We start from the raw sequence: 24,148 nt of genomic DNA on the forward strand, positions 1-24,148 counted from the left end.
ATAACTAAACTTACTAAGGACTAATTACTAAAACGCTTATACACAATAAAACAGACATCAGTCATCTCATCTCTCTCGTACTTTTTTTATTAAACAAATTATTTACAATTTGTTGATAATTTTTGTGCGTATTATTTTTTTATTTGTCAATGTCATTTGTTTTTTTTTATCTGTCAAAAATTCCGCCAAATAGTTTTGAAAGCCATATTTAAAAAACAAAATGAGATGCATATATATATAACCTTTTTTGATGTACCAGTTGTACGCATACGGCTTGATGCTCGGAAAATATCACAACAATATGGATTTTGAAAATGTTGTTTACCCTGTTACTAATAAAAATGCTCTAAAAACCTTAAATAATTGCGTAATTTCCCAGGTTATTCGTAATTCTGAGGTACCTAATATTCTATGTAAATATTGAATCACTTTGACATCGCTGATAATGTCTACACAAATAAATCGATAAAAGGATCTAGAACATCTAATTTTCTAGACCAATCACGGATGTAATGCTTTGGGTTTATTTTGTGTGTTTTATTTTATACCTCAGAAATAGCTTGTATTGGGTATCAAATTGTATAGATTTTTACCTTTGTTTGCTCGTATTCTTATACCTTACGGGAATAAGTTATGATTGATTTACTTGACAGTTCGACTTAGGAATGTTTAGAATGTACTGGCAGACCGAAAAAGAGATAGATGGATTGTGTAAAAGAGGACATAAAGAAGAATGGGGTTAAAACTGAGTTAACGGCTGCCAAAGGTAAATGGAAAAGACGACACATTAATGGTTCCGTTCCGCTCGGGGTGGAAACCGGACTTTATATGTGAAAATTGCGCAATGTGGTGCAAAATTAAAGCTGTAACAGAAATCATTAAAAGAATGTAAATAGGCTCTTCAATATTTGACAAATTAAGTAAAAATAAATTTCCCGGATTATTATCAACAACATTGATGGAATCGGGGAAGAGCTATCAAGATGTCAATGATTCTATATATCCTATTACGGAGTAAATAGTAAGAGCAAATAACGACAGAACAGTCCAAACATTTTTAGACCCCTGACCGCAAAGTTTAAAATTATATCCATAATTCCATTTTAAGTAGACACTTCATACTAAGTAAGTTCTATACTTAAGAGGGGTCTTAAATTGTTGGTCGTTATGTAATTCATACGGTTTGTTTTGTGTTTGTTTGCAATTATCGTGTGGGTTTCAATATTGTGATATGGATGTATATAAAATGATGATTGGAAGTTTTAAAATCAGTATTGGAGTGTTACAGAACAATTCAGTACAACATGGCGCGTTTAGGAATTGCGTGTGCTTGTGTTCTAGTTCTTGTTAATTCGATTTACGTCGATGCAGGTAAGTTTATACATTATTTTGTTTACTTAGATAATGAATACGTTATTTTGACACATTTGTTTGTACTATAACCTCCTAATTATACTTTCTTAAAGTCTAAAACGATTTTTCAGAGAAAATACATCAGAAACACACTTAAAAAATTACGTGTCATTAAGTCTTTTCTTTAGAAAAAGTTCTAAAACAGAGCTTTTAGCAAGTTCTAAGTTTTTTAGAACTGAAATAGATACTAAGTTTAGTTATGTTTTATCGTATATCTCTATTACTTCCAGGACGGATAGTTCGTTCACCTTCACCAGACCCATCGCCAGATCCCAAGCCTAGTTACGGCGGGGGTGGAGACGGTAGATTCGGTGGTGGCTTCGGCGGTGGTGGTGGCTTCGGCGGTGGCGGCGGTGGCTTCGGCGGAGGATATGGCGGCGATGGTGGCTTCGGACCTCCCTTCGGTGGCTTCGGACATCATCACCATCATCACGGACACCACGGCTTCAATGACTATGGAGGTGGATACCAGGGTGGTTATCAGGGCGGTTACCAAGGAGGTTACGGTGGAGGGTTCCCGCCAGGAGGTTTGAGCATCTCCAAGTCTATCAGCATCAGTGCTGGAGCTGGACAAGCGCAGTCGCAAGCTGGAGCTTTCGGAGGAAAATGATTTAGTATTGTTTTTACGATTACGAATTTAAGGTTGAGTAAATATAATGTGTATTTGTAAATTTTTATGCTAAATAAATTGTTGTTTAAAGTTGTTTTTTGTTTTTATTCACTTGGTAATTATCCGAGACCATATTCAAAGATACATGAGAAACGTACGTATTGCTTTCTCTTTGAAGAAAAACCTACATAGTCCTATGCGGTATATAGAACTTTAAATAACATATTTTTCACTTGGACTTCTTCACTTAATTAGAAAACAATGACAATAATAAAATATAAACCGCATAAAAAGTACTTTCAACATTAAAACAACATCATCTATTTTTTCAGCCTTCATTCATGTTAGAGTTGGCTTCGAGTCCTACTACCTACTTAGATGCAGCTAAATACCAGTATTTTACATGAATCGACTGCCTATCGGTCATCCACAACCCACAGAACTGGTTATCTGTTTGAGAATCATAAATAATAACTTCGTTATGAAAATCAATATTACTTCGCTGTTTCTGCATTCCATCGGAATGTGATTTTCGAGGAAGGTTTTAGTGTAATTTGTTAACCTGATGAAAATCGGACAAATCCAGGGCAGGCCGCAGTTTTATTATTTTTTGAAGAATCTTTTTGTTGTATTTTTGTTTTTCTACGTCCCCGCGCTTTAGGAGTTGCTATCGTTAACTATCCTGAATTTATTGCTCATTGGTCTCTCAGATTTCAACACTTCAAGAAGTAATGTACCGGCTGTAATTTAGGTTTAGGCTTTGACATAGCAAAGTTGCTATGAACCGTGTACGTGACTGTACCAAAAGGATCTAATAGATGAATAGATCTAGTTAGGAACTGATTGAGGAACCTCCAGGCTTCGCTATATATTGATAGCAAAAAACAAGAAAATCTTGATCATTGTAGGTACTTTAATATCATTCGTTCGATTGGTAGTAAAGAGCATCAATGAGAGATGCAGCCAAAAGCTCTTCTCCCCCCTTTTTTTAAAATCCATTCCTACCTAGTAAATACCCTAGTAAATGTGATTGAAACAAAATCCAAAATTACTATTAAATACTTACTCTCACTTGCTGGCATACACAACTTGAGCATGTAAATAAATAATAGATAAGAGAATAGATAGATATATATATAAACTCCTTTGCAAAAAAAACGGGCGGGTTTGATTTTTTAACATTATTGGTAATAATTTAGTTCTTCAGAGGTTTTAATAGCCAAACTATGTTACTGGCACTTAATAAAGAGTCTGGGTGTGAAAAAAAGTTCATTCCAAATTCAAAACTTTTGTTTTTTAAATTATTAATCCCTTTTTCATTTTGTGACACTTTTCGCGGGTTTGCGGTTAAAAGGTTATCAAGCAACTAAAAGCAACTTTTCGTTATTTTTAGTACAACAATTTATGTTTATCACATAATTCTGCCTTATTGTGACTTAAAACAGATATCTTTGTGTCTATCGTAATGGCAGAAAAAGCAATAAGAGCTAGTAAAATTATAGCGCTGCTGGAAGAGGGGTATAGCCAATGTTACGTCTCACAGCGGTTAAACGTGAGTCGTTCAACCGTACAAAGAACCTGGACTCGATACCAAGAGACAGGTTCCGTTCAGAGAAGGCAAGGTTCTGGGAGAAAACGTTGCACACAGCCGCGAGACGATCGCTTTTTAGTGACTCAGGCGCTGAGGAACCGCAAATGCAGTTACATAGACCTCAAAAGAAACCTTGAAGAGGTACGAGGAGCACAAGTTAGCCTATGGACTGTGAGGAGAAGACTTTTAGCTGCTGATATACGTAGTCGACGACCAGCGCGGGCCCCCAAGTTACTCCGTGAGCACCGGATTGCGCGGTTGAGGTTCGCTAGAAATTGCCTATCTTGGTCACCAGGTAACTGGAGTAGCGTACTCTTCTCCGATGAGGCTCGAATTTGTCTGCATGGTGAGGACCGACGTCGGCGAGTGTTACGAAGACCAGGGGAACGCTATGCCGATGTGTGTTTTGAAGAAATCACCCCTTATGGTGGAGGGTCCGTTATGTTTTGGGCGGGCGTAACTTCCAACTATCGTACCGAGATAGTATTCATAGAAATTGGCTCACTAAATGCGCATAGGTACATAACAGAAATCCTTTCGCAAAATGCACAACCCGCACTGACTGTAATTGGTGAAGATGCCATTTACATGGACGATAATGCTCGGGCCCACCGTTCTGGCGACGTAGATGCTTATATGCAAGAGGTCGGTATTCGTCGTTTGGATTGGCCAGCGCGGAGCCCCGACCTTAACCCCATTGAGCACGTTTGGGACCTCCTAAAAAGGCGAGTACGATTTGTTCAACCACCTCCACAAAACATCAGAGAGCTTAAACGTGTAATCTCGACTGAGTGGGAACACATTCCACAGGACACCATCAAAAGCCTGGTGGGAAGCATGCCAAGACGATTACATGCCGTAATCGCTGCAAGAGGAGGTCATACTCGTTATTAATTTTTATTTTTTAATGTCTCTTTTATTAAAATACCATAAAAATACTCGTAGTCTTAATTTCATTATACCCATAAAAATGTCCATTTTAACACGGCTCTCTGTTTACATTGACTAAAACACCGATACCAGAATAAAAGTGTTAAAAAACTAGATTCTCATTGATAATAAGAAATTTCTAGTCATCCAAGCTAATGACATACTAAAAATATAATAATATTTACCCATAGAAAAGCTAAGGTAAAGTGTGTGTGTAAGGTGCCCGTTTTTTTTGCAAAGGAGTGTATATATATATATATATGCATAGATTTGTTAAGAGAACAAAGTAAAATAAGTAAAAACTCACTTAAAACAAAATTAAAAAATATATAGGTATTTGTCTAAGTCTCAAGAAAATAAATAAATAATTTATAAGTAAATAAAATTACAAGCAAAAACAGTTTTAGTTATAATAACAAATATGTATAATTTTAATAGTATTGATGGATATTGTTTTCTGTATATAGTTTATTATTGTTACGTTATTATTTTTGTAAAAGTGCGCTTCTCGCCATCAAACGTAAAAGTTTGGCGAGTTTACTTGAAATAAACAATATTGTAATGTTTATATGTACAAAATAAATAAAAAAAAAAAATGTATTAGAAAACAGTAAAGGTAGACAAAAATCATAACTGAATTCAAAAAATATTTTATTCAATTCAATTCAAGCATGGCGTTAGTGAAAGAAAAATCTAAACCACCTCAGTTCGATAAGGGTATAACATAAGTCATTTTTATCAATATTTGGGTCACTTCGTCATTAGGTGTGTTATTTTCCGTAAGCTCCAGAGCCAGCTTGGGAGTATGCTCCACCGCCTCCACGGCCGCGGCTGATGCTGATGCTCCTTGAAGAACTGATGGAGATGCCGCCACCACGGCCTCTTAGACCTCCTAGACCTCTGCCACCAAAGTGGGGTAGTGGATCTGAAAGTTGATAACAAAGATAAGTGACAGCATAGGTATCTATAGGGATATATATAGGGAATATGTTAACCAAAATTTTAATATTAGGCCTGTTATAGCATGCATAGACTTTGTAGTTCTTGATCGAATTACCCCGAATTTATTTATTACCTACGTTTTCAAAATCTAAGTATGGATAAGTAATAAGATCTTAGATATGACACTCCTAGAGTACAAGCATTAGCAATTGTCATCACTTTAACAAGCCACAATCCACATTAGCCTATCCGGGCACCAGCACCAACAGTCTTAACTTATGTGGATCACACAAAATATATGTGCTATGTGTATTGAACTAAAGGATTAACTATCGTTCTTTTTGTAAGTACCGTACCTGATGTTAGAACAGTTGGAAGTGCACGCAGTGAATATATAAATTTATATTTTATGTATAACTTACAAAATCGAACATTAAAGTTCTACAATTTATTTGATGAAATTTGGCACACTGCACTATAAACCATCTTATAATCAGACTTAACACATGAAATACATTTTACTTAGGGATGCACATATGCGAACGAAATCACGGGCAAAAGCCTAAAATAAATGAATTAACTTACCAGCGTCAACAATGAAAGAGTTTACTAAAAGAAACAGTGCAAGAACACAAATGAGACCGAGACGAGCCATATTGTCTTGTATTAATTATTATACCAGATGAATAGATGAATAGATCTAGTTAGGAACTGACTGAGGATCCTGCAGCCTTCGTTATATATTGATAGCAAAACCACAATGCTAACGCACATGAACAAATAAGAATTGTATTAGGATTACGCGATAGATTTGCCGAAACTTATGTTTATTGACAATGTGGCTTTGGTCTGTTTTAAATTGATTTATTTTGTTAAACTGCTTATATAGCTTACAGTGTTCTCTAATTAACTAGATAGTTCTACTTAAACTTACAGTGAAAGCTTAAAATAATGCGGACTAACACAAAAGATTAGGCGAGTATGTACGCAACGAGGCCACATACATACGCAAGGGTAGATGTTGAGATAACACAAGAGTATTTTAATCACACGAAATAGAACTTGCTAAATGCTCCTAAAAATTTCAATAAGATGTAAAGCGACTTCTAGGGCTTACTCATAAACTCGCATTGATCCAAGATCTAACTATTACATGGCAAAGAACTCTTTATTTTATAGAACAGTTAAAAAACCGAATATGAGTAATAATAATCACGGAACCACAGCGGAAAATTTAACCCTTATTACACCATTCACAACAAGCATTTTTATATTTAGATTACATAAATCAATAAAATGGTCTATTTAAATACTTTGCCAAACCGTATACCCTATAGCAATATACATAAGGTTCAAAATTGGACGGATTATTAGTCATCAATTGTAAAACAATGTAAATATTTACTTAAACTTGACGGTTATAAGATGTTTAATGGGTTTTTTGAGCTATTAATTGGTGAATATTTTCCTCCTGTGTTACGTCACGACAGGTCATGACCTCTACTCTCAAATAAAGTAAATAAAAGGTTGTTTTTAACATTTGTTTAGATAACCTTGTAGTTCATGAAGGTCATTCATCTTGATTATAATTTTCACGAGTCACGTAGAAAGAAGAAATGCTAAAAGCAAGACGATTTATAATTGTAAAATGCTCGAGGAAGCTCTTCTAAGGAATAAAAAATATTGTTCCTTTTTAACAGGCAAATGCTTTCGCATAGCAATAATTTTACCAAATATCTATAATTTATTATCCTCACTTTCATATCCATTATCAAAGAGTTTTGGGACAGCCATACGACGAATTTCATGATTCGTTATTATGATTCGAAATATTTTCTGTAAGCACAGAAAACGAGGTAGGCTTGGTCGGTTTCGGACACTACCGGGAAAAAAGATAGAAACCATGAAGCAGTCGATTCTACAGACAAACAATAGCCAAAATAATTGAAGATTATCTTAAGGATAATCTTGAACTATGTTCTTCATAACAATGATGAAAATTATAATCAAACTGACACGTGTCCAATAAAACAGGTAAATCTTGCTAACATCAAATTCAAATATTTAGTTTTCCGGTATCAGAATACATGCTTAAGAACTAACCACATGAGTGGGTCCGTTTGTTTTTAACACTTTAGTTCAAATAAGAGGAATTTTTACGATATAAGTCGATGTGTTGAGTTACAAACCTCAGTCTAAATGTAGAGCCAAGGCCAAAATGGGAATTTTTAGTGCAGTTTGTGGTCTTACCATTGTTCTTTGCCTTAGTTTAATTACCGTTGATGCAGGTATTAATAAGATTGTTGACTATTAAGTGTCTTAAACAAATGAGCTTCGTTATGAAACATATATTAAAAAAAAGCTGTGGCCCTACTCGGAAAAAAGAGGGACATTTTGCGCTCAACCAAAGTAGCCCGAATTCAAAAATATACAATATTTTCAGGATCACGTGTAGCGCGGTCACCTCAAGCCAATCCTTCTAGTCCACCTGGCTCTGATCCTCGTACATACGGTCCAGGGTCCAGACCTGCTTCTCTGCCCGGCTCTGACCCAATTACATATGGACCAGGATCTGCTGGTGAGTAACAAGTTTACAAAATAGAACCTTTAATTACTACTAATATACTAATACTAATTGTATAAAAAAAAATTCATTAAGTTTAAAAGTACCACACTTAGTGTACTAAAGTGTTACCCACTTTTGTTATTTCCAGGTCCACGTGTAGCGCGGTCGCCTCAAGTCGATCGCTCTAGTCCACCTGGCTCTGATCCTCATACATATGGTCCAGGGTCCAGATCTACTTCTTTGCCCGGTTCTGACCCAATTACCTATGGACCAGGATCTACTGGTAAGCAACAAATTTGTAAGATCCAATGCGACTGTATAAAAGAATTTTCATGAAGCTAGAAAGTACTACAGTGACTACCTTTACTAAATTATTATTTACTTTTCGTTGTTTCCAGGTCCACGTGTAGCGCGGTCGCCTCAAGCCAATCGCTCTAGTCCACCTGGCTCCGATCCTCGAACATACGGTCCAGGGTCCAGACCAGCTTCTCTACCTGGCTCTGATCCGCGTACATATACTCCAAAATCTGCTGGTGAGTAATAACTTTGCAAAAAAAAAACGTTTAATAACAATTCTAATTGTATGACAGATTTTTCATGAAGCTAGAAAGTACTACAGGGCCTTTTTAAAGTGTAACCTATTTTTCGTTGTTTCCAGGTCCACGTGTAGCGCGGTCGCCTCAAGTTGATCGCTCCAGTCCACCTGGCTCCGATCCTCGAACTTACGGTCCAGGGCCTGCTTCTTTGCCCGGTTCTGACCCGCGTACATATACTCCAAAATCTGCTGGTAAGTAACAAGTTTGCAAAAAAAAGTCATTTAAATCTATTTGTATGATAGATTTTTTCATAAAGCTAGAAACTATGCTTTTTAGCTAGAAGCTAGTGACTATGCTTATTATACATATGTTTCGTTATTTCCAGGTCCACGTGTAGCGCGGTCACCTCAAGTCGATCGCTCTAGTCCGCCTGGCTCGGACCCACGCACCCATAGTCCAGAACACAATCCTACTCATAAATATGGCACTGATCCGCGTACATACAGTCCAGGCAGCAGTCGTAAGTACCACTTTAGTTGAGATATCCTGCAGTACTTTCAACAATTATTATTTAGGACATGTCTTCTTTGCCATACAATATGTATTGTCTCTATCCAAGTGATGATTAGCATTGAACATTTCCAGGCTCAATAGTAAAGCGGTCACCTCAAGTCGATCGCTCAAGTCCACCTGGTTCTGATCCTCGTACATACGGTCCAGGGTCCCAGCCTGATTCTCTGCCTGGCTCGGACCCACTTACATACGGCCCAGGAGCTACTCGTGAGTAATCATTCTTGAAAAAAACTTCAGCAAGAAAGAATTTTATCACTCACAAACAAACACACTCTATTCCACAGATCCACAGTACAAACTGAATAAAAACTGGTAAACGGCAAATCGCTACTTCGAAGGGTCTACGTCTAAAAGACACTTACCATAAATTTGATACTTTCAGATGTGCGAAAGGAGCGGTCACCCCAATTTGGTCGGCCTGGCCCACCTGGCTCTGATCCACGTACTTTCGGTCCAGGCTTTGGTCCCATCCACCCGCCTGGCTACGACCCACGCACATTTGGCCCAGGGTACGGCCCAGGGTACGGCCCAGGGGGGCCAAGAGGCCATGTCATTGGCCACCATCATAACAGAGGAGATTTTGGTCGTAACAACGGCTTAAACTTAGGACCTGGGCGTACGATCAGTATTTCGAAGTCTATAAGCATAAGTACGGGAGGTAATGGCCGGTCCAGTGCCACTTCTTCTGCTGGAGCTGGTGCAGGAGGATCAGCGGCGAGTGCTGGCTCCAGTGCAAGCGGAAAATGATTTATTTTTAACATGTTGTTGAATAAATAATTGTTTAATAGTGTCTGTTTTATTTTCCCATCGATTTGTGGTTTATCTATACTTATAATAAACTAGCTGACCCGCGCAACTTCGCTTGCGTCACAAAAAGAGAATGGGTCAGAATTTTCCACGTTTTTGTAACACTTCTTACTGTTACTCTGCTCCTATTGGTCGTAGCGTGATGATATAAAATATACTTTTTTTTCACGAAAATTACTTATATCTCTTAAAACAACGAAATCGCGCTAAGGCATATCCGCCATTAAAACAGTTGCCATGACAACGGATTTTTGTTAATTCAGTGTCATTATAATATTGATTATTAGCGATTTTGTTCGCCACCTGAATTTTCCCGGGAAATGCGTCATTTTCCCGGGGTAAAAAGTAGCCTATGTCCTTTCTCGGGTATCAAAATATCTCCATACCAAATTTCATGCAAATAGGTTCAGTAGTTTAGGCGTGATTGAGTAGCAGACAGACAGACAGACAGACAGACAGACAGACAGAGTTACTTTCGCATTTATAATATTAGTATGGATCTGTAGAGGTCAATTCTGTACATTGAATATATTTAAAAAAAAACCAATGGGGGATGTTTAGTAACGGATACTGATACCGAATCTGCAATTTATAATTTTCTTTTCTGTCTGTCTGTCTGTCTGTCTGTCTGTCCTCCGTCTGTATGTGTCGCTATCACGTAAAAACTACCGGATAGAATGCACTGAAATTTGGTATATGCATAGAATAAGTAGTGGAGCAACTTTTAGGATACTTTTTATCGCATAAAATTTCATAGATTTTTAGAAAATTGAAATAAATACTTAGAAATCGTTTGAACCTGCGTTTTCTCTAAAGAGACCATAGATGGCGTTGCAATCTATTTCACAACATTCGCATATAGTTAACGCGGTGCCGGCCGTATCGATACCTGTTGTTCGCGCCAACCAATAGATGGCGTTATAGTCCGCGACACAACATGTTTTTCCTAATTAATTTATTTGATTCCTTTATTGTAAAAAAAATACCTTTGAAACAGGTTATACATTTATAAGATTTTCAAACATAAATGTTGTATGATATATATATTACACAAAAATGTTGGTTTACGTGGGTCCGGTGCGCTCGGGATATCCTAGATGGCAAACCGAGTAATTTCGTTTGTTGTCGTTGTTCGCCGCAACTAACAGATGGCGTTGTAGTTCGTAACACATAACCAAATTAATTGGTTGCATTAAGGAAATGAATTGGATGGCTATGAAACAGACTATGTGGTAAGTTTTAAAAAATAAACAAGATATATACAAAATAATTGCGGGTTACGCGGTTTCGGACGTATCATCGCATTATAGTAAATAAATTAATATTTCGCATGAAACTGCTATCTGTTTCTCTAAATCTCTACCCAGTTATTTATTTGCCTTATAATGCCTTATAAAGATGTATTACTTGAATCGATTTGGGGACTGTAGATTTAATAATTGATAATTGATTGGTTGAAGGCTTTGAATAGCCTGGGGTGGAGAAAGTTTGATTATTAAGAAGGTCTGAGGATCAAGATCAGCATTGTTAAGTTTAGAACATATATACTAGACTAATCTTAAGCATTTGATAAATGACTAGATCCTCGCACATAATAGAACACATAACAATAATAAGCATAGAACTGAAAACTACATTTTGTGAAATAAAGATTATGCAACAATCTCTGCCTGTCCTAGATTCCTCCTGATTACACGGGGCTAATTTTCTAAATAATGAATGTGGATTTATAAAACTCCACCTAAATCAGAATCTTCGAGTGTAGAAGGCGTTAAGTTAAAAATGAAAAGAGAGTACTCTGCGTAAAATTACAATCGTGGTATCCCAAATTAAAGAAGCACAAGCAGAAGCAGTTGTTGGACTTCCTAGATAATCAAAATGCTTACAAATAACAAGCAACAGATTCTAAGAGATGCAAATTTTTCTTCTTTCATTTTGGCCCTACTGGACGCTTAGATGATGCGATCAGTGGGAGATCAGGCGCAGGAACTAAGGCGCTGTAAGTCTACAACATGAACTTCCTTACGGACGATTCACTAAGCATTCTTTGGCTAAAAACTCAGGATCAACATATTGGCCCAACTTCGAGATTCGAACCCGAGACCTCTGCGCTGTTAGTACTCCGCACTACCAACCGCGGCACTAGGGCAGTTTTTTATGAACTAAAAATCAAATAAGCAAAATTACTGCCAAGGTGATTATTTTATTTTCATATAGTTTTTGGATATATTTCTGTATCAATTACAAAAGTAGAATTCTTACATTCTATAGTATACTTTACCGTACAAAAAAACAGTATTTAATCAAAAACAAAAATAAAGATGACTTCCCTAGCGCCGTTGTTAGAGTGCCCATAGTTACGTAAGTTCATTCCTTATACTGAGTGAAACTAGAAGGGATGAGTGGACAAAGGAGTTAAATGCATAAGCTTCGTCGCATCGTATGGTTAGTGGTCAACCTAGTGTCAAAGTTGTTCAAGCCGCCCGAAGGCCTTTGACATGGCTTAACGACTGTTATCATAGTAGACAACAGCCGGGACCGACTTTTTACTTGTCCTCCGAAGCACGGAGACGCCCAGTTCAAATACCACTATGCGGTCACCCATTTATAGAGTGACCGCGCCAAGGGTTGCTTAACTCACAGATCGTTTACCGACCGGTGAGCGCAACTGGCTATGGGCGCCTCGTATGTTTACATGCAGCCTGAAATGTATTAGTCTATTTAAACCTTTGCTAGAGCAGACATTTTGACACCAATTAAAATTAGCAAGTTTACATGTGATCATAGTACGCTTTTTGAGATCCTAGGTTCACGCAAAAAGGTAGATTTTCAATTTGTGAACTTGTCTTTTTGTTTGTTTACAAATATTTTTTCCAAGCTTTGTCTGTTTTGTACTTAAAAAACCGCAGATCCCTAATTACATGAGAGTAAACATGCTTTTATTTTGAACCCGGTTTCTTCTATAGGCATAATGTCATATAGGATGAATGTTATTTCTTTTTATTTGCGATTAGAACGGCCATGGTAATAAGACACGGTGTATCAAAACATAAATCTGATCATTAAAACTTCCTAAACTGTCACGGTTTGGTCATTCCCCACAAAGTGAAAATTGGAATCACAAACAGTGAATGTTTACTGAGAAATCATAATAAAATCGGTCGATATACATAAACAGATCCACTTAAACATGACATAATACTAGGTAACATTCAAGTAATTTTTGCAGAACTGTGTGCATTTCAAATAAATTGTGTAAATTGTTCCACAGTTGCCGTATATGTGATGTTTGCTTTATTCAGTGGTTGCTAAATCATTCGAGCATACTATTCTTAGAAGTTGTTTTTCACATCCTCCCGTATAACATATAAATGTTAGAGATTTGTCATTGAAGTTCAGAAGAGGACGAAGTTTCGGCGAGATGGGGAAAAGTCACGTTTTTGTTTTGGCTCTCGCCGTATTGACGGCTCAATGTGCTTACATACCGAATGAAGGTAGATTTTAAGAAAATACATATACAATTTAACTTTATTTATATATAAATTTTGAATTATAACTAAATTTTGAGATTAATTTTCGGAATACCATTTAGATCGGTATTTTATTCAACAAATAATCTTTCTTTTAATTTAAAACTGTTATTTCACTTTTCGACACTATTCTTAAAAGAAAAACGTCCCTTACTTTGTTATCTAAATAATTTGATTGATTTGTTGCAGATGGCTATTATACAAGAGTAGAACGCTCACCGTGTCTCACATGTGGGCCTCCACCGCCACCACCCTTCGGACCCCCACCCCCTCCTCCGCCTCCAGGCTTCTTCCACACTCAGCAATGGAGTGGACTGGCAAGAAGTGGCAACCAGAACGGAGTCTTCAGTGGAGCAACAGCAGCAATCGGTGGAGGCAGCCAAGCTGGTGGTGAAGCTCTCTCCTTAGCTTCGACTGTTGACGATACTCCACTTAGCACACGATTTGGCGGAGATGTAGGACTAGGAGGTGGCTACAATGCTGGAGGCGGCTACAACGCTGGCGGCAGCTTCGGTGGAGCTAGTTCTTCAAGCAACTCTCAGTCGTCAAGTTTCGGTAGCCAAGCTAAATCCTCAGCAGGCTCAAGCGCTTCGTCTGGTGGTTACGGAGGCCAATCATCCGCAGGATCCCAGGCACAGTCTTCAGGTGGTTATGGCGGGCATTCTGCAGCTAACTCCAATTCACAATCATCTGGTGAATTCGGCAGCAACTCAGCTGCTAAATCCAGCGCTCAATCGTCAAATGGTTTTGCGGGTCAATCGGCCGGAGGAAACGGAGGTAGCTTTGGAGGAGCAAACCACGGTGGATCATCCCATGGAGGCAGCAAATATGCTTACCAAGAGTTCCATTCATCACAGAGAGGTAGTCTTGATGCCATTGGCCATATTAATTCAGAAACTGGTAGCCGGGGATTCACTGGAGGTGATCAACAGTCAGGTAGCTTTAACGGTGGTGAACAACAATCTGCTGGTTTTAATGGAGGTGAACAGCATTCTGGAGGGTTCAATGGCGGCGAGCAGCAGCAACAGCAGCAATCAGCTGGTTTCGCTGCTAGTGGCCGGCAGCAATCAGCTGGTTTTACTGATGGTCAACAACAATCCGCTGGATTTTCCGCTGGCGGTCAGCAACAGTCCGCTGGTTTTGGAGGTGGTGAGCAACACGCGGTAGAATATGTTGGTGGACAGCAACAATCAGCTGGATTTGGATCCTCTGGCGCATATGGAAACGGCGGCTCTCATTCGGCTGGAGGATATGGTGGTGGATCGAATGGGTACGGATTCAATGCTGGATACTATAAGTCCCAGTCCGCTTTGAACGGAGCTCTGAACCTGGCTAAGCAGGGGCTGGAAACCGCTGGCCAAAATGCGGGCTGCAGCACTTGCGGTGGCAAGAGTGGATTTGCTCTTAGTAACGCTAAGAGTGACAGTGGAAATGCCATTGCCCTGTCTGTCGCCGGCTAAACATTTGTACCTGGAAACCCATTAGATATTTGGCTTTTTTGATGACAAACAGTTTTTTATTTATTTTGTTTCTCTTGTTTGTACTGTTGTTTTAGTTATTTTTGAGTTCGTATGTTTGATTTTTGTAAATACTCTTCGTACATTGTTTGATGATAATAAAGTGATGTTTCATTTTATCCTTGTCTTTTGTTTCTACCCAAAAAATACGAGTAAGATAGAAAAAAACTGAATTGTTTTCGAGTTTTCCTAATGTAAAATGAGATGGTTTAAGGTATCAATAATGATTTGCAATTGACTCTAAACTTACATCTGTTGCTAATAATAAACATTGAGAGTTTTCTAGATTATTTAAAAAAAATCTTACGATAAAGGAGGACATAATATTAAGTGCTATTCTCACATTGCAATAGCAATATGCAGTGTAATGGTAACGTACAACAAAGTTCATACCTACTCAAGAGCTTTTGGGCTGAATAAAAGTTCCAAAATCTTAGTCTGTTTAGAGTTATTGCTGATAGATTTTGCCTTACTAAGGCGATAAATTGTTCTTAAAAGTAATTAAATAAAGAAAATGTTATAAAAATATGCAAACAAGACTTTACAGACCGAACTATAAAACATTTTGCTTATGGTTCTCTTATTTCTTCGCTAATATAGGCTTTTCGGAAATTCGTACCTCGGGTGTAAAATAAGAGATTTGTAAACACACATAAACGTAAAAAGTTTTATTCCTTATTTCAACCACTTAGGTGTTGACTAAAAGTATGTTTAATTCGTAGCTTTCAACCATTTCTAAGTACTATTTTATCAGAATTAATGAAAGCATTATATACAGTCAAACAGACTTACGCATTTACAATATGTGCACAGATTCTCGTAGTATGAATAAACTCTACCACTGCTGGCACTGCACTATCACCCTTCCAAAATTGGGAAAGCTATTATATCTTATGCTTATATTATCTACCACAATGGTCTCTGGGTTGGAGACTTTACTGACCTAAAAGTGTGCAATTATGTAGATTATATTCTTATCAAGATCATATTTTGGTTTTTTGTCCTGTTTGGCGATGGACTGTTATTTATATTTTAGCAAAAAGTTTACTAAAATTCTATTCCAAATATAATGAATCAGATAAATATTTCAAACAACAGAAAAATCAAACAAAATATTAAACAAAAATAGTCTTTATTAACACCATCATTCACACAAGTCCAAATCAGAATCATTTGCCAAAACCACCGGCACCCGAGCTGGCACTGGACTGGGCATTGCCACCACCAATGCTGAAGCTCTTAGAAGAACTGAAAGATGCTCCGGGAAGGCCGCCACCGTAGCCGGGACCGCCGTACCCTGGGCCACCGAAACCAACTGGGCTTCCGTAACCACCGCCATAACCGCCTCCATAGCCAGGGCCGTAGTTGGCAGCCCCAAGGGCCACTGCAGGAGCGGCTAAGACTGCCGCTGGTGCAGCAAGTACTGCGCCGGCTGCGGCACCAGCTAGGCCAAGATGTGGTGATCTCTTCTCTCTGGTTGGGGCTGAAATGTAAAGGGAATTTATTAAAACATTCAATATTTCAATTAGTTTGAGAAGTGAATAAAAGAGAGGTGCTGTTTTTAAAACTTGTAGACATTACATCCTTTAAGAGAGAGCGTTATATTAATTGTAAAAGTAATAATTTAACAATAATAATTCTAGCTTTATTTTGAATTGAAATCTAGAGAAAAAACCTTCACTTTTTTACACAAACTGTGTTTGAACAGTCTAAAATATTTACTAAACTCTTCTATATTTAAGTTTGATAACCAAGTGATATGATGTCATGTAGTAATAAGTACATATATGTATGTAGCAATAAGCTCGCCCCTTGTTATACAGGACTAATACTGTAAACAACGAAAAGTTAGTGTATTTCATTCACCTTTGCCTATGCATTTGCATGTATAATGTTAATTTGGAAAATTAAAGAACAATTGTTACCTGCATTGACATCTATAAAGCCAGCAATGACTAGAAGCGCACACGCACAGATCACACCAACACGAGCCATATTGAACTAAAATATTGTTGAACACTGATCTGAAAATATCGACACTCCATTTTATATCATTTTGGACAATACAATAATTAGCACTTACGTAGGCTCAAAATGTAGTCCTTTTTATAACGACTTGTGATTATTACTATATATTGTGTGGTTTGTGGTCAACCTTGTGTCGAAGAAGTTCAAGCCACCTGTAGGCTTTTCTTGGCTTAATGACGGTAACACCAATGCCGACTTTAATCGTGCTTTTCTAAGCACGGAGACGATCAATTCAAATACCACTAAGCGACAACCTATTACGAAATGACTACTCCAAGATTGGTTAAACTACTGATTGTATCCTGTCCTAACTAAAAGAAAACAACTAGCTAACTAACAAAAAAACTATTTGTTCGCGTTTTTAGTTCCGAGTTGAAGTAACCCTATAAACGCGAACTTAGATAACACTATAAGAACCTTATTAACGACGACATTTTTTTAGTAAGATGCTTTGGATATAGTTGCATTTAGTTACCACAAGTCACAATCGTCGAGATGATAATTTTAACTACTATTCCGCTTCTAAGCCAGCATTCAAGAATAAAATAGGTGCTAGGTCCGTAGTACTTGTAACCCGGGTCCCGCATGACAAGACATATGTAAATGGTACAAAGAAGTTTGCAGGGATTGTACCAAGTGGCGTTCCTTGGATTCGACAGATCCCAAAAAAAGGCGGTTTATATGAATTATCATTATGAGCCTGAATCGTTCCACTGCTGGGCAAATGCCGCCCCCATTTTTTATATGATTTAATGGATTAAAATGATTTAAGCCTCGAATGCCGAATTAAGATAAGGTTTGACCATATCTTCCACAACTATACAATTTTTTATTATGCAAAGTCTTAGTAAAATTTTAAACCCGGATCACAATATAATTCATCAAATTAATAGCTTATGGTAATGGTAATAAGGATATTGATTGATAATGGGATAAATATAGTAGTCCCGCGAATTGATTTAACGCATTGTTACCTCATCAAAACCACACGTGAGTCGATTAAATGTGTACATAGGCTAAGTCTGGCTACACGTGATCAACCTTTCCAATGCAATTGAAGCTTGATGACCTATTGAAGACCAGTTTTCAGGACCTTCTTGTAGACAATTCTCGTTGCAATTGGACTTTCTGTTTTAGTATTCAAATTAAGGCATTATTAGAAACTGCCTCAAAGACTTTACAGTGATATTCGCTTAAGAGATCCATCCCCTGATCGGTACTTTCCAATTTATTGATAAAATTTATCAACGCATCTAATGCAACTGACAATAAGATATGGTGTGTTTAAGATGTGGAGGAGAATCGTTAGAATGCAAAAGTATATGCAGGTTTTCATGATGCGATTTAGTTTTAATTGATTCGATCATTTTAACAATTCTTTAAATTATTTCAAACAAAACTGGCAAAGTCATCAAACCAACTTGATCGTTTGTAGCCGTCCTAACACAATATAAACAAGCTACCGGGATTCACCACAAACTCGGTTTTCATACGATTCGTCTGTATGACCACAAGTGATTAGCATTTATTTGTGAAAAGTCGGTTTCTTGGTATTTTCCTAGGATATTTAAACAGGGCGTATATAAAATGTATCGTTTGACAAACTAATTCATATCAAACCGCCAAAATGTGGCGGCTAGGTGTTCTGCTGGTGGCCGCAGTGTTGGTAGAATATACATTTGCTGATGTCCAACGTAAGTATTTGTAATTATATATATTCTCTTATCTATCTTTCATTTCTGATAGTTAAAATCTCTCCTTCTTTTAGAAACAGGGCTTTTTTTCTCTGCACCACCCTAAGGTAGGCTGGCAGGGAATGCCTAAGGCATAAGATCTCTCCCTCCCTCTAAAAACAGGGCTCTTTTTTCTCTACACCACCCCAAGAAAGACTGGTAACGAGTGTTTAAGACATTAAGTGCGTCTATTGGTTTTGTATACGAAGTGAATAAATAAAAGTGCAAGCTGTTTGAGGACAGCTTAACCACAATTTTTGGGACTGCCTTCTTTTGTGCTGCTGAAATACGGAGATTTAGCTTGTCAACAACTAAACTTTTATTCATCAACATAAAAAAGGCTGCTTATCGTAAACGTAGACTGTACATTTCTAGCAAATGTAACCTGTAGCGCGATTCTGTATAGCCTGTACTGTCGAGTACCAAAAGTTTGACATTTAGAATGTACTGCCAAAATATTTCCTACGACGCCCATCAGAAGCGCTGATCAGATTTTCATACAAAATTTCTCGATGGCAGGTCGGTTGTCGGTAGTCGATAGTAGTAGTGAATCGAGCTACTGCTTACTTCATTAAATAGTTTTATTTTAGCATCTCTACTGTAATCGCTGTTTAATTGCCTCATAACTAGATTAAAAGATGAATATTTCGTTCTATGTCCAATGAACTTGACTGCTCTATCTGTTTAATTCTATACCGATTTTTAGTATCGATTTCTGTCATAATTAATGAGACATCGTTTCCGGTATTAGACTATTGATAAAGTTATATAAAAAAATATTTATTGGATATTTCGTAATGGGTTTTATAAACAGGATCATTTAATTATAACAAATCATCATATGTTCAAAATTACGAATTGTTACGTCTGTCATACAGTTCAAGTTATTCCATACTATTCAAACCGCTTCTAACTTATAGATACATTATTTAGATCTATTTGATTGTGTGTTGCTTAGTAGGGTCAATGGAATCAAGATACAAATTTAACCAGTTTTAGCCATGATCAAGACTTCATACTATCTCGTTAAATCAGACCTCTAATCCATTATCAATTGGAAAAAAAAGGTTAAAAAATTCATTCTACTTCCAGCTACAAATGAACTCCTAGTACAACGATTGAAACGTTCACCACACTACAACTGTGACTACAATCGCTGGCCGCCGGGCCCACCACCGTTCTGGCCGCCACCACCGCCGCCTCCCCCACCCCCTCCTCCGCCACCCCCACCCCCGCCACCGCCACCACCACAACCACACTTCGAAGAACAGCAAATCGAACCAACCTGCAATACCTGCAATGATCGAGATGGAAAATCCAGTTCTGCTTTCAGTAACGCTCAAAGTAATTCTGGAGACGCCATTGCTATTGCTGTCTCTAAAGGAAAATGATGACCCGGCGTGATTTAGGATTTCTCATAAATAAATAGTCTGATACCTTATTAATAACCGATTTTTATTTTATTACTAGCTGACCCGCGCAACTTCGCTTCCGTCACATAAGAGAATGGGTCAAAATTTTCCCCGTTTTTGTAACATTTTTTATTGCTACTCTGCTCCTATTGGTCGTATCGTGATGATATATATAGCCTATAGCCTTCCTCGATAAATGGTCTATCTAACACTGAAAGAATTTTTCAAATCGGACCAGTAGTTCCTGAGATTAGCGCGTTCAAACAAACAAACAAACTCTTCAGCTTTAAAATATTATAGTAAATATAGTAAATAGTATAGATAACTATGAAAACATGAGTAAAGTTTTAACAAGCAAAACCTTACGAACAGTAGATTTTTACATTGTTTTTATTAATTGGAAGGATAACCTAGGGAATATGTAAATTAATATCTTTTTGATGTTTCTGTAAAATACGACTGAACGGATTTAAATATCTTTTGTTTATAAAGTGTTCATACCTTTTATTCTTTGGCTTTTTCTATCATAACATGGAAGTAGTGTTTATATTTGTAAAATAAAAGGTAACTGCGTCTACTATAAAAATATACTTACTTCTGAGAATAGTAAGTGTAAACTACAGTAGCTATATTACTAAAATAGTATATTTTCCAAGAAAAGGTCATAAGGAAACGACCACATAAAACGAACTGTGTCAAAGGCTCTGCGCTTTGTGATGAACTGTTAACTGACAGTTGAGAGTCGCTATTATTTCCAGTCAGACCGGTATTGTAACAAAACAAGCAATTACATAGAACTTTAGAACAATAATATCAAAGAAATTTTAACTAGGGCTGACATATACTAGTAATACAAACTTTTACCTATACATTTTCTTTGATTAAATTATTACGAAAATGTAATTTTCTTTGATTAAATATTGAATAGAAGGCAATCAATCATTGCCATGACAATAATTTGGTTCCAAACGAATTAAGTTATTAACTAAGTAGACGCAATCTGCTACCCTAAGATTTGCGACGCGGAGATCAAGACAGTTCTTTTGCGGCCACAATATCCTTGCAAAAGACATTCAAACTCCCTACTTTAAATAACTGTAAGGGCTTCAGTAGGTATATAGGTAAAGAAGTACATAAATAAAAGACAGTAAACGAAAAGGTCATTCCAAAAAACCTGTTTTCTTCCCACAAGACATATGCGACATCCAGGTATTGAACTGACAAAAATCATGAAAGATAAAATGAACAATGAGGTGACAGTCATAACAACGCCTTAGCGGCTTTCAATCTCTGATCCTGGATCTACACGTTCCACTGACTCTCGACACCCCTACATTTCACCCACGCTCAACATGAACACTATCTAAAAAGGTTATTGACAGTAACCACCGTTTTTACGACTTCCGCCATTCGCATAACGACACGAGAATTAAAGATCTTTCAAGAACCCGCCTAGTGTAAAACAGGGATGTTATAGATCTCTGTAACCGTAACCGAAACTATCGGATATTTGAAGTTAAATTATATTTCCTTACCTTACCGTGTCCCATATAAAAGATTTTGATATACAGTAGGCATAGGGGGCAAGATAGTTTATGGTTAATCTGCTCGTTTTTCACTTAAAAATATATACAAAAAATGTTACTGAAACTATCCGAAATAATAATCAAGTATATTACTGTTATAAGAAACGGTTTTTTTCAAATTCAATATTGGATTAAGCGTATCCCATCTTACCTCATGGTAGATAAGTAACGGGAAGACGATATTCTTATTCACGCTTATTCAAGGGATATCCATATATTCTGCTTGAAAAATATGATTATATTCGCATCCGAAACATCATATCACATCCCTAATGCAAACAATAAAACTGATAAACATTGAACAAAAGCGATGACAACGGGAGTCGGGACATAAAGCTTCTAATTTGCATGCTTTTTACAATACTGTATAGAAATTAAGTTGAAAAGAATATTTCTATCGTTTGACCCCAAAGACCTTTGGTGATCTGAATGTATTTTTTATTCAATTAAGCATAACTTATATGCTTATTTTTGTACACCTACACAGTGGCTAAATATAATATCTTATTATAATAAAGTATACTTTCACACATTACCATTTAAAACTGCATTTTTAAACAAATAAATTAATGAAATCTTATTTACATTTTATAATGTAGGCAGGTATATTATGCACATTTCATTTGACTATAAGCATACGAGACTCATCGACTGGTGGTATCAAAGTTTGTATGTCATATTTACTTTCTTAGTATACACTTTTTAGGTATAAAATGAAAAATATCTAAAATATTTTTATTTGTGTTTGTCTGACCCTTTAGCAATAAAATGTCGCCTTGATAACCATATAACAGTTATTCAGACTTTTTAATGTATTACCTTATTAAACTGACCATAGCAACAGAGAACTAAGAAAGATTAATATTAATTTATCAGTCATTTTATTTATTAAGCCTAGCATTGAATTATCACTACAAAAATATTTCCTACTTAATTTCTAATTAAAGTTTAGGTAGACATAAAAAAGGTGTAAAAAATAGCTATATTTAGCCCTTCGAGGTAATAAAATATTAGCAAACATTAACATAGTTTTACAAGATTAGAAAAACGCTATAAATATACAGTTTCGACTATTAAAAACGGATAAAAGTCAAAACAAACCAAATGTGACCTTGATCGATGGATTAAACTTTTTTTATTGCTATATTTTTATATTCAAGTTAATATATGTTATAATAACTATATTTCCGCGACCAACGCCACGGGAGGTCGCTATATCGTCATGACTGTTTGCAAAAACGCTATAATATTTAGTTAGGTGTTTTATTATAGGTACCGTTAGATTCTATTAGCTTTTTATGTTTATTCCTAATGGCTGACAATGCAACTCATTATTGACAAAATGCTTTAAAACATACACCCACTTATTGCTGTTTATTGCGGTTCCTGTGTTTTTCTTTGTATTTATATTAATCTTTCATTAGAGATAATTTGATTATAAGATGTAAATGTGTCGTATTTTTTTAAGAAAAGTAGCCAGTTTTTTCAAATTTTTTATCGATATCGACTTTTGCCCACTGGAGGGACAGACAGTGGTGAAAAAAGCCAGTAGGAGATAGGTAGTTAAGTGCACATGTAGTCAACTTGCTAACTCAATACCGGAATACAACGCAAATCTTTCACATTTCTTAGGTACTTCTTACTTCTTTTTAATAGCATTGACTACTCTAACAGGCGGAGATGCTATTACAGTAGTATCGATCCAACCAATATTTTCAATGTTTAGCCAATATTGGTAACTTTCTACACTGAAACGATTTAAAAGAAAAAACGAAAAGATATTGCGTGCATAACCATTGGTTACAAAGTCGTAAATGCTAATTTATCATTGAAATCGTAATAAATGTCCTCAGGTTTTCCCAAAATCTAGATACAAGGGTGCGTCAGTGATATCTAGGTGTAAACCTTGGTGGTTTTAAAGAGGTTGAAGGCTTCAATGTATTGCAACAGTTTTATTACTCACTTGTTAAGAGTTAAGTTCAAGTTTATCTTAAGTAAGGTGAAGGTTACATTGTGTGATCTAAGTTAAGTCTCTTATATTTGGGAAAGATTTTTAGAGGCCATCTTTGTAGACTGATTACTGTGTACGACTGCTGCTTTTTAATTTATATTAGAATAATATCAAGCTGTATATAGCTCGGAGTTGGGTAACTTGCCCGATTTTACCCCCGGTTTCTGAGTACATTAGCGCCAGTTTATCTATTCAACTAGCTGACCCGCGCAACTTCGCTTGCGTCACATAAGAGAAAATGCGTCATCATTTTCCCCATTTTTGTAACATTTCTCGTTGCTACTCCGCTCCTTTTGGTCGTAGCGTGATGTTATATAGCCTATAGCCTTCCTCAATAAATGGGCTATCTAACACCGAAAGAAT

The 24,148-nt window shown here is 36.7% G+C and overlaps 5 protein-coding genes across 6 annotated transcripts; 4 read left to right on the plus strand and 1 right to left on the minus strand.

Moving 5' to 3' along the window:
- Positions 1-1,267: 1,267 nt before the first annotated feature.
- LOC142980342 (uncharacterized) lies at positions 1,268-2,117 on the plus strand. The gene is made up of 2 exons (XM_076126070.1): positions 1,268-1,371; positions 1,644-2,117. Exons 1-2 carry the CDS (start codon positions 1,305-1,307, stop codon positions 2,021-2,023), a joined length of 447 nt encoding a protein of 148 aa, XP_075982185.1. The 5' UTR covers positions 1,268-1,304; the 3' UTR covers positions 2,024-2,117.
- A 5,518-nt stretch (positions 2,118-7,635) lies between these two features.
- On the plus strand, positions 7,636-9,948 carry LOC142987493 (uncharacterized). Of its 2 annotated transcripts, XM_076136298.1 has the most exons (8): positions 7,636-7,774; positions 7,930-8,064; positions 8,201-8,335; positions 8,451-8,585; positions 8,711-8,839; positions 8,974-9,108; positions 9,234-9,368; positions 9,544-9,948. In XM_076136298.1, the coding sequence occupies exons 1-8, from the start codon at positions 7,705-7,707 to the stop codon at positions 9,906-9,908; spliced, it is 1,239 nt and encodes a 412-aa protein (XP_075992413.1). In that variant the 5' UTR covers positions 7,636-7,704; the 3' UTR covers positions 9,909-9,948. The 2 variants fall into 2 exon arrangements, with proteins under 2 accessions (XP_075992413.1, XP_075992422.1); XM_076136307.1 differs by lacking the exon at positions 8,451-8,585.
- A 3,393-nt stretch (positions 9,949-13,341) lies between these two features.
- Positions 13,342-15,134, plus strand: LOC142987506 (uncharacterized). Its single transcript, XM_076136319.1, has 2 exons — positions 13,342-13,462; positions 13,688-15,134. Exons 1-2 carry the CDS (start codon positions 13,390-13,392, stop codon positions 14,956-14,958), a joined length of 1,344 nt encoding a protein of 447 aa, XP_075992434.1. The 5' UTR covers positions 13,342-13,389; the 3' UTR covers positions 14,959-15,134.
- A 996-nt stretch (positions 15,135-16,130) lies between these two features.
- Positions 16,131-17,074, minus strand: LOC142981904 (uncharacterized). Its single transcript, XM_076128457.1, has 2 exons — positions 16,941-17,074; positions 16,131-16,498 (listed from the first exon to the last, which is right to left on the minus strand). Exons 1-2 carry the CDS (start codon positions 17,008-17,010, stop codon positions 16,185-16,187), a joined length of 384 nt encoding a protein of 127 aa, XP_075984572.1. The 5' UTR covers positions 17,011-17,074; the 3' UTR covers positions 16,131-16,184.
- A 1,506-nt stretch (positions 17,075-18,580) lies between these two features.
- LOC142982625 (uncharacterized) lies at positions 18,581-20,224 on the plus strand. The gene is made up of 2 exons (XM_076129613.1): positions 18,581-18,737; positions 19,869-20,224. Exons 1-2 carry the CDS (start codon positions 18,671-18,673, stop codon positions 20,165-20,167), a joined length of 366 nt encoding a protein of 121 aa, XP_075985728.1. The 5' UTR covers positions 18,581-18,670; the 3' UTR covers positions 20,168-20,224.
- The last annotated feature ends 3,924 nt before the right edge of the window (positions 20,225-24,148 follow it).

Source organism: Anticarsia gemmatalis, chromosome 1 (assembly GCF_050436995.1).
Source record: "Anticarsia gemmatalis isolate Benzon Research Colony breed Stoneville strain chromosome 1, ilAntGemm2 primary, whole genome shotgun sequence".
Taxonomy (NCBI): Eukaryota; Metazoa; Arthropoda; class Insecta; order Lepidoptera; family Erebidae; genus Anticarsia; species Anticarsia gemmatalis.

Coding starts and splice junctions, on each gene's coding strand:
- LOC142980342 (XM_076126070.1), top strand. CDS start 1,305: ATGGCGCGTTTAGGAATTGCGTGTGCTTGTGTTCTAGTTCTTGTTAAT. Junction 1,372..1,643: donor TTCGATTTACGTCGATGCAG/GTAAGTTTATAC, acceptor TATTACTTCCAG/GACGGATAGTTCGTTCACCT.
- LOC142987493 (XM_076136298.1), top strand. CDS start 7,705: ATGGGAATTTTTAGTGCAGTTTGTGGTCTTACCATTGTTCTTTGCCTT. Junction 8,065..8,200: donor ATATGGACCAGGATCTGCTG/GTGAGTAACAAG, acceptor TGTTATTTCCAG/GTCCACGTGTAGCGCGGTCG. Junction 9,109..9,233: donor ATACAGTCCAGGCAGCAGTC/GTAAGTACCACT, acceptor GAACATTTCCAG/GCTCAATAGTAAAGCGGTCA.
- LOC142987506 (XM_076136319.1), top strand. CDS start 13,390: ATGGGGAAAAGTCACGTTTTTGTTTTGGCTCTCGCCGTATTGACGGCT. Junction 13,463..13,687: donor TGCTTACATACCGAATGAAG/GTAGATTTTAAG, acceptor GATTTGTTGCAG/ATGGCTATTATACAAGAGTA.
- LOC142981904 (XM_076128457.1), bottom strand. CDS start 17,010: ATGGCTCGTGTTGGTGTGATCTGTGCGTGTGCGCTTCTAGTCATTGCT. Junction 16,499..16,940: donor CTTTATAGATGTCAATGCAG/GTAACAATTGTT, acceptor TTTACATTTCAG/CCCCAACCAGAGAGAAGAGA.
- LOC142982625 (XM_076129613.1), top strand. CDS start 18,671: ATGTGGCGGCTAGGTGTTCTGCTGGTGGCCGCAGTGTTGGTAGAATAT. Junction 18,738..19,868: donor TACATTTGCTGATGTCCAAC/GTAAGTATTTGT, acceptor TTCTACTTCCAG/CTACAAATGAACTCCTAGTA.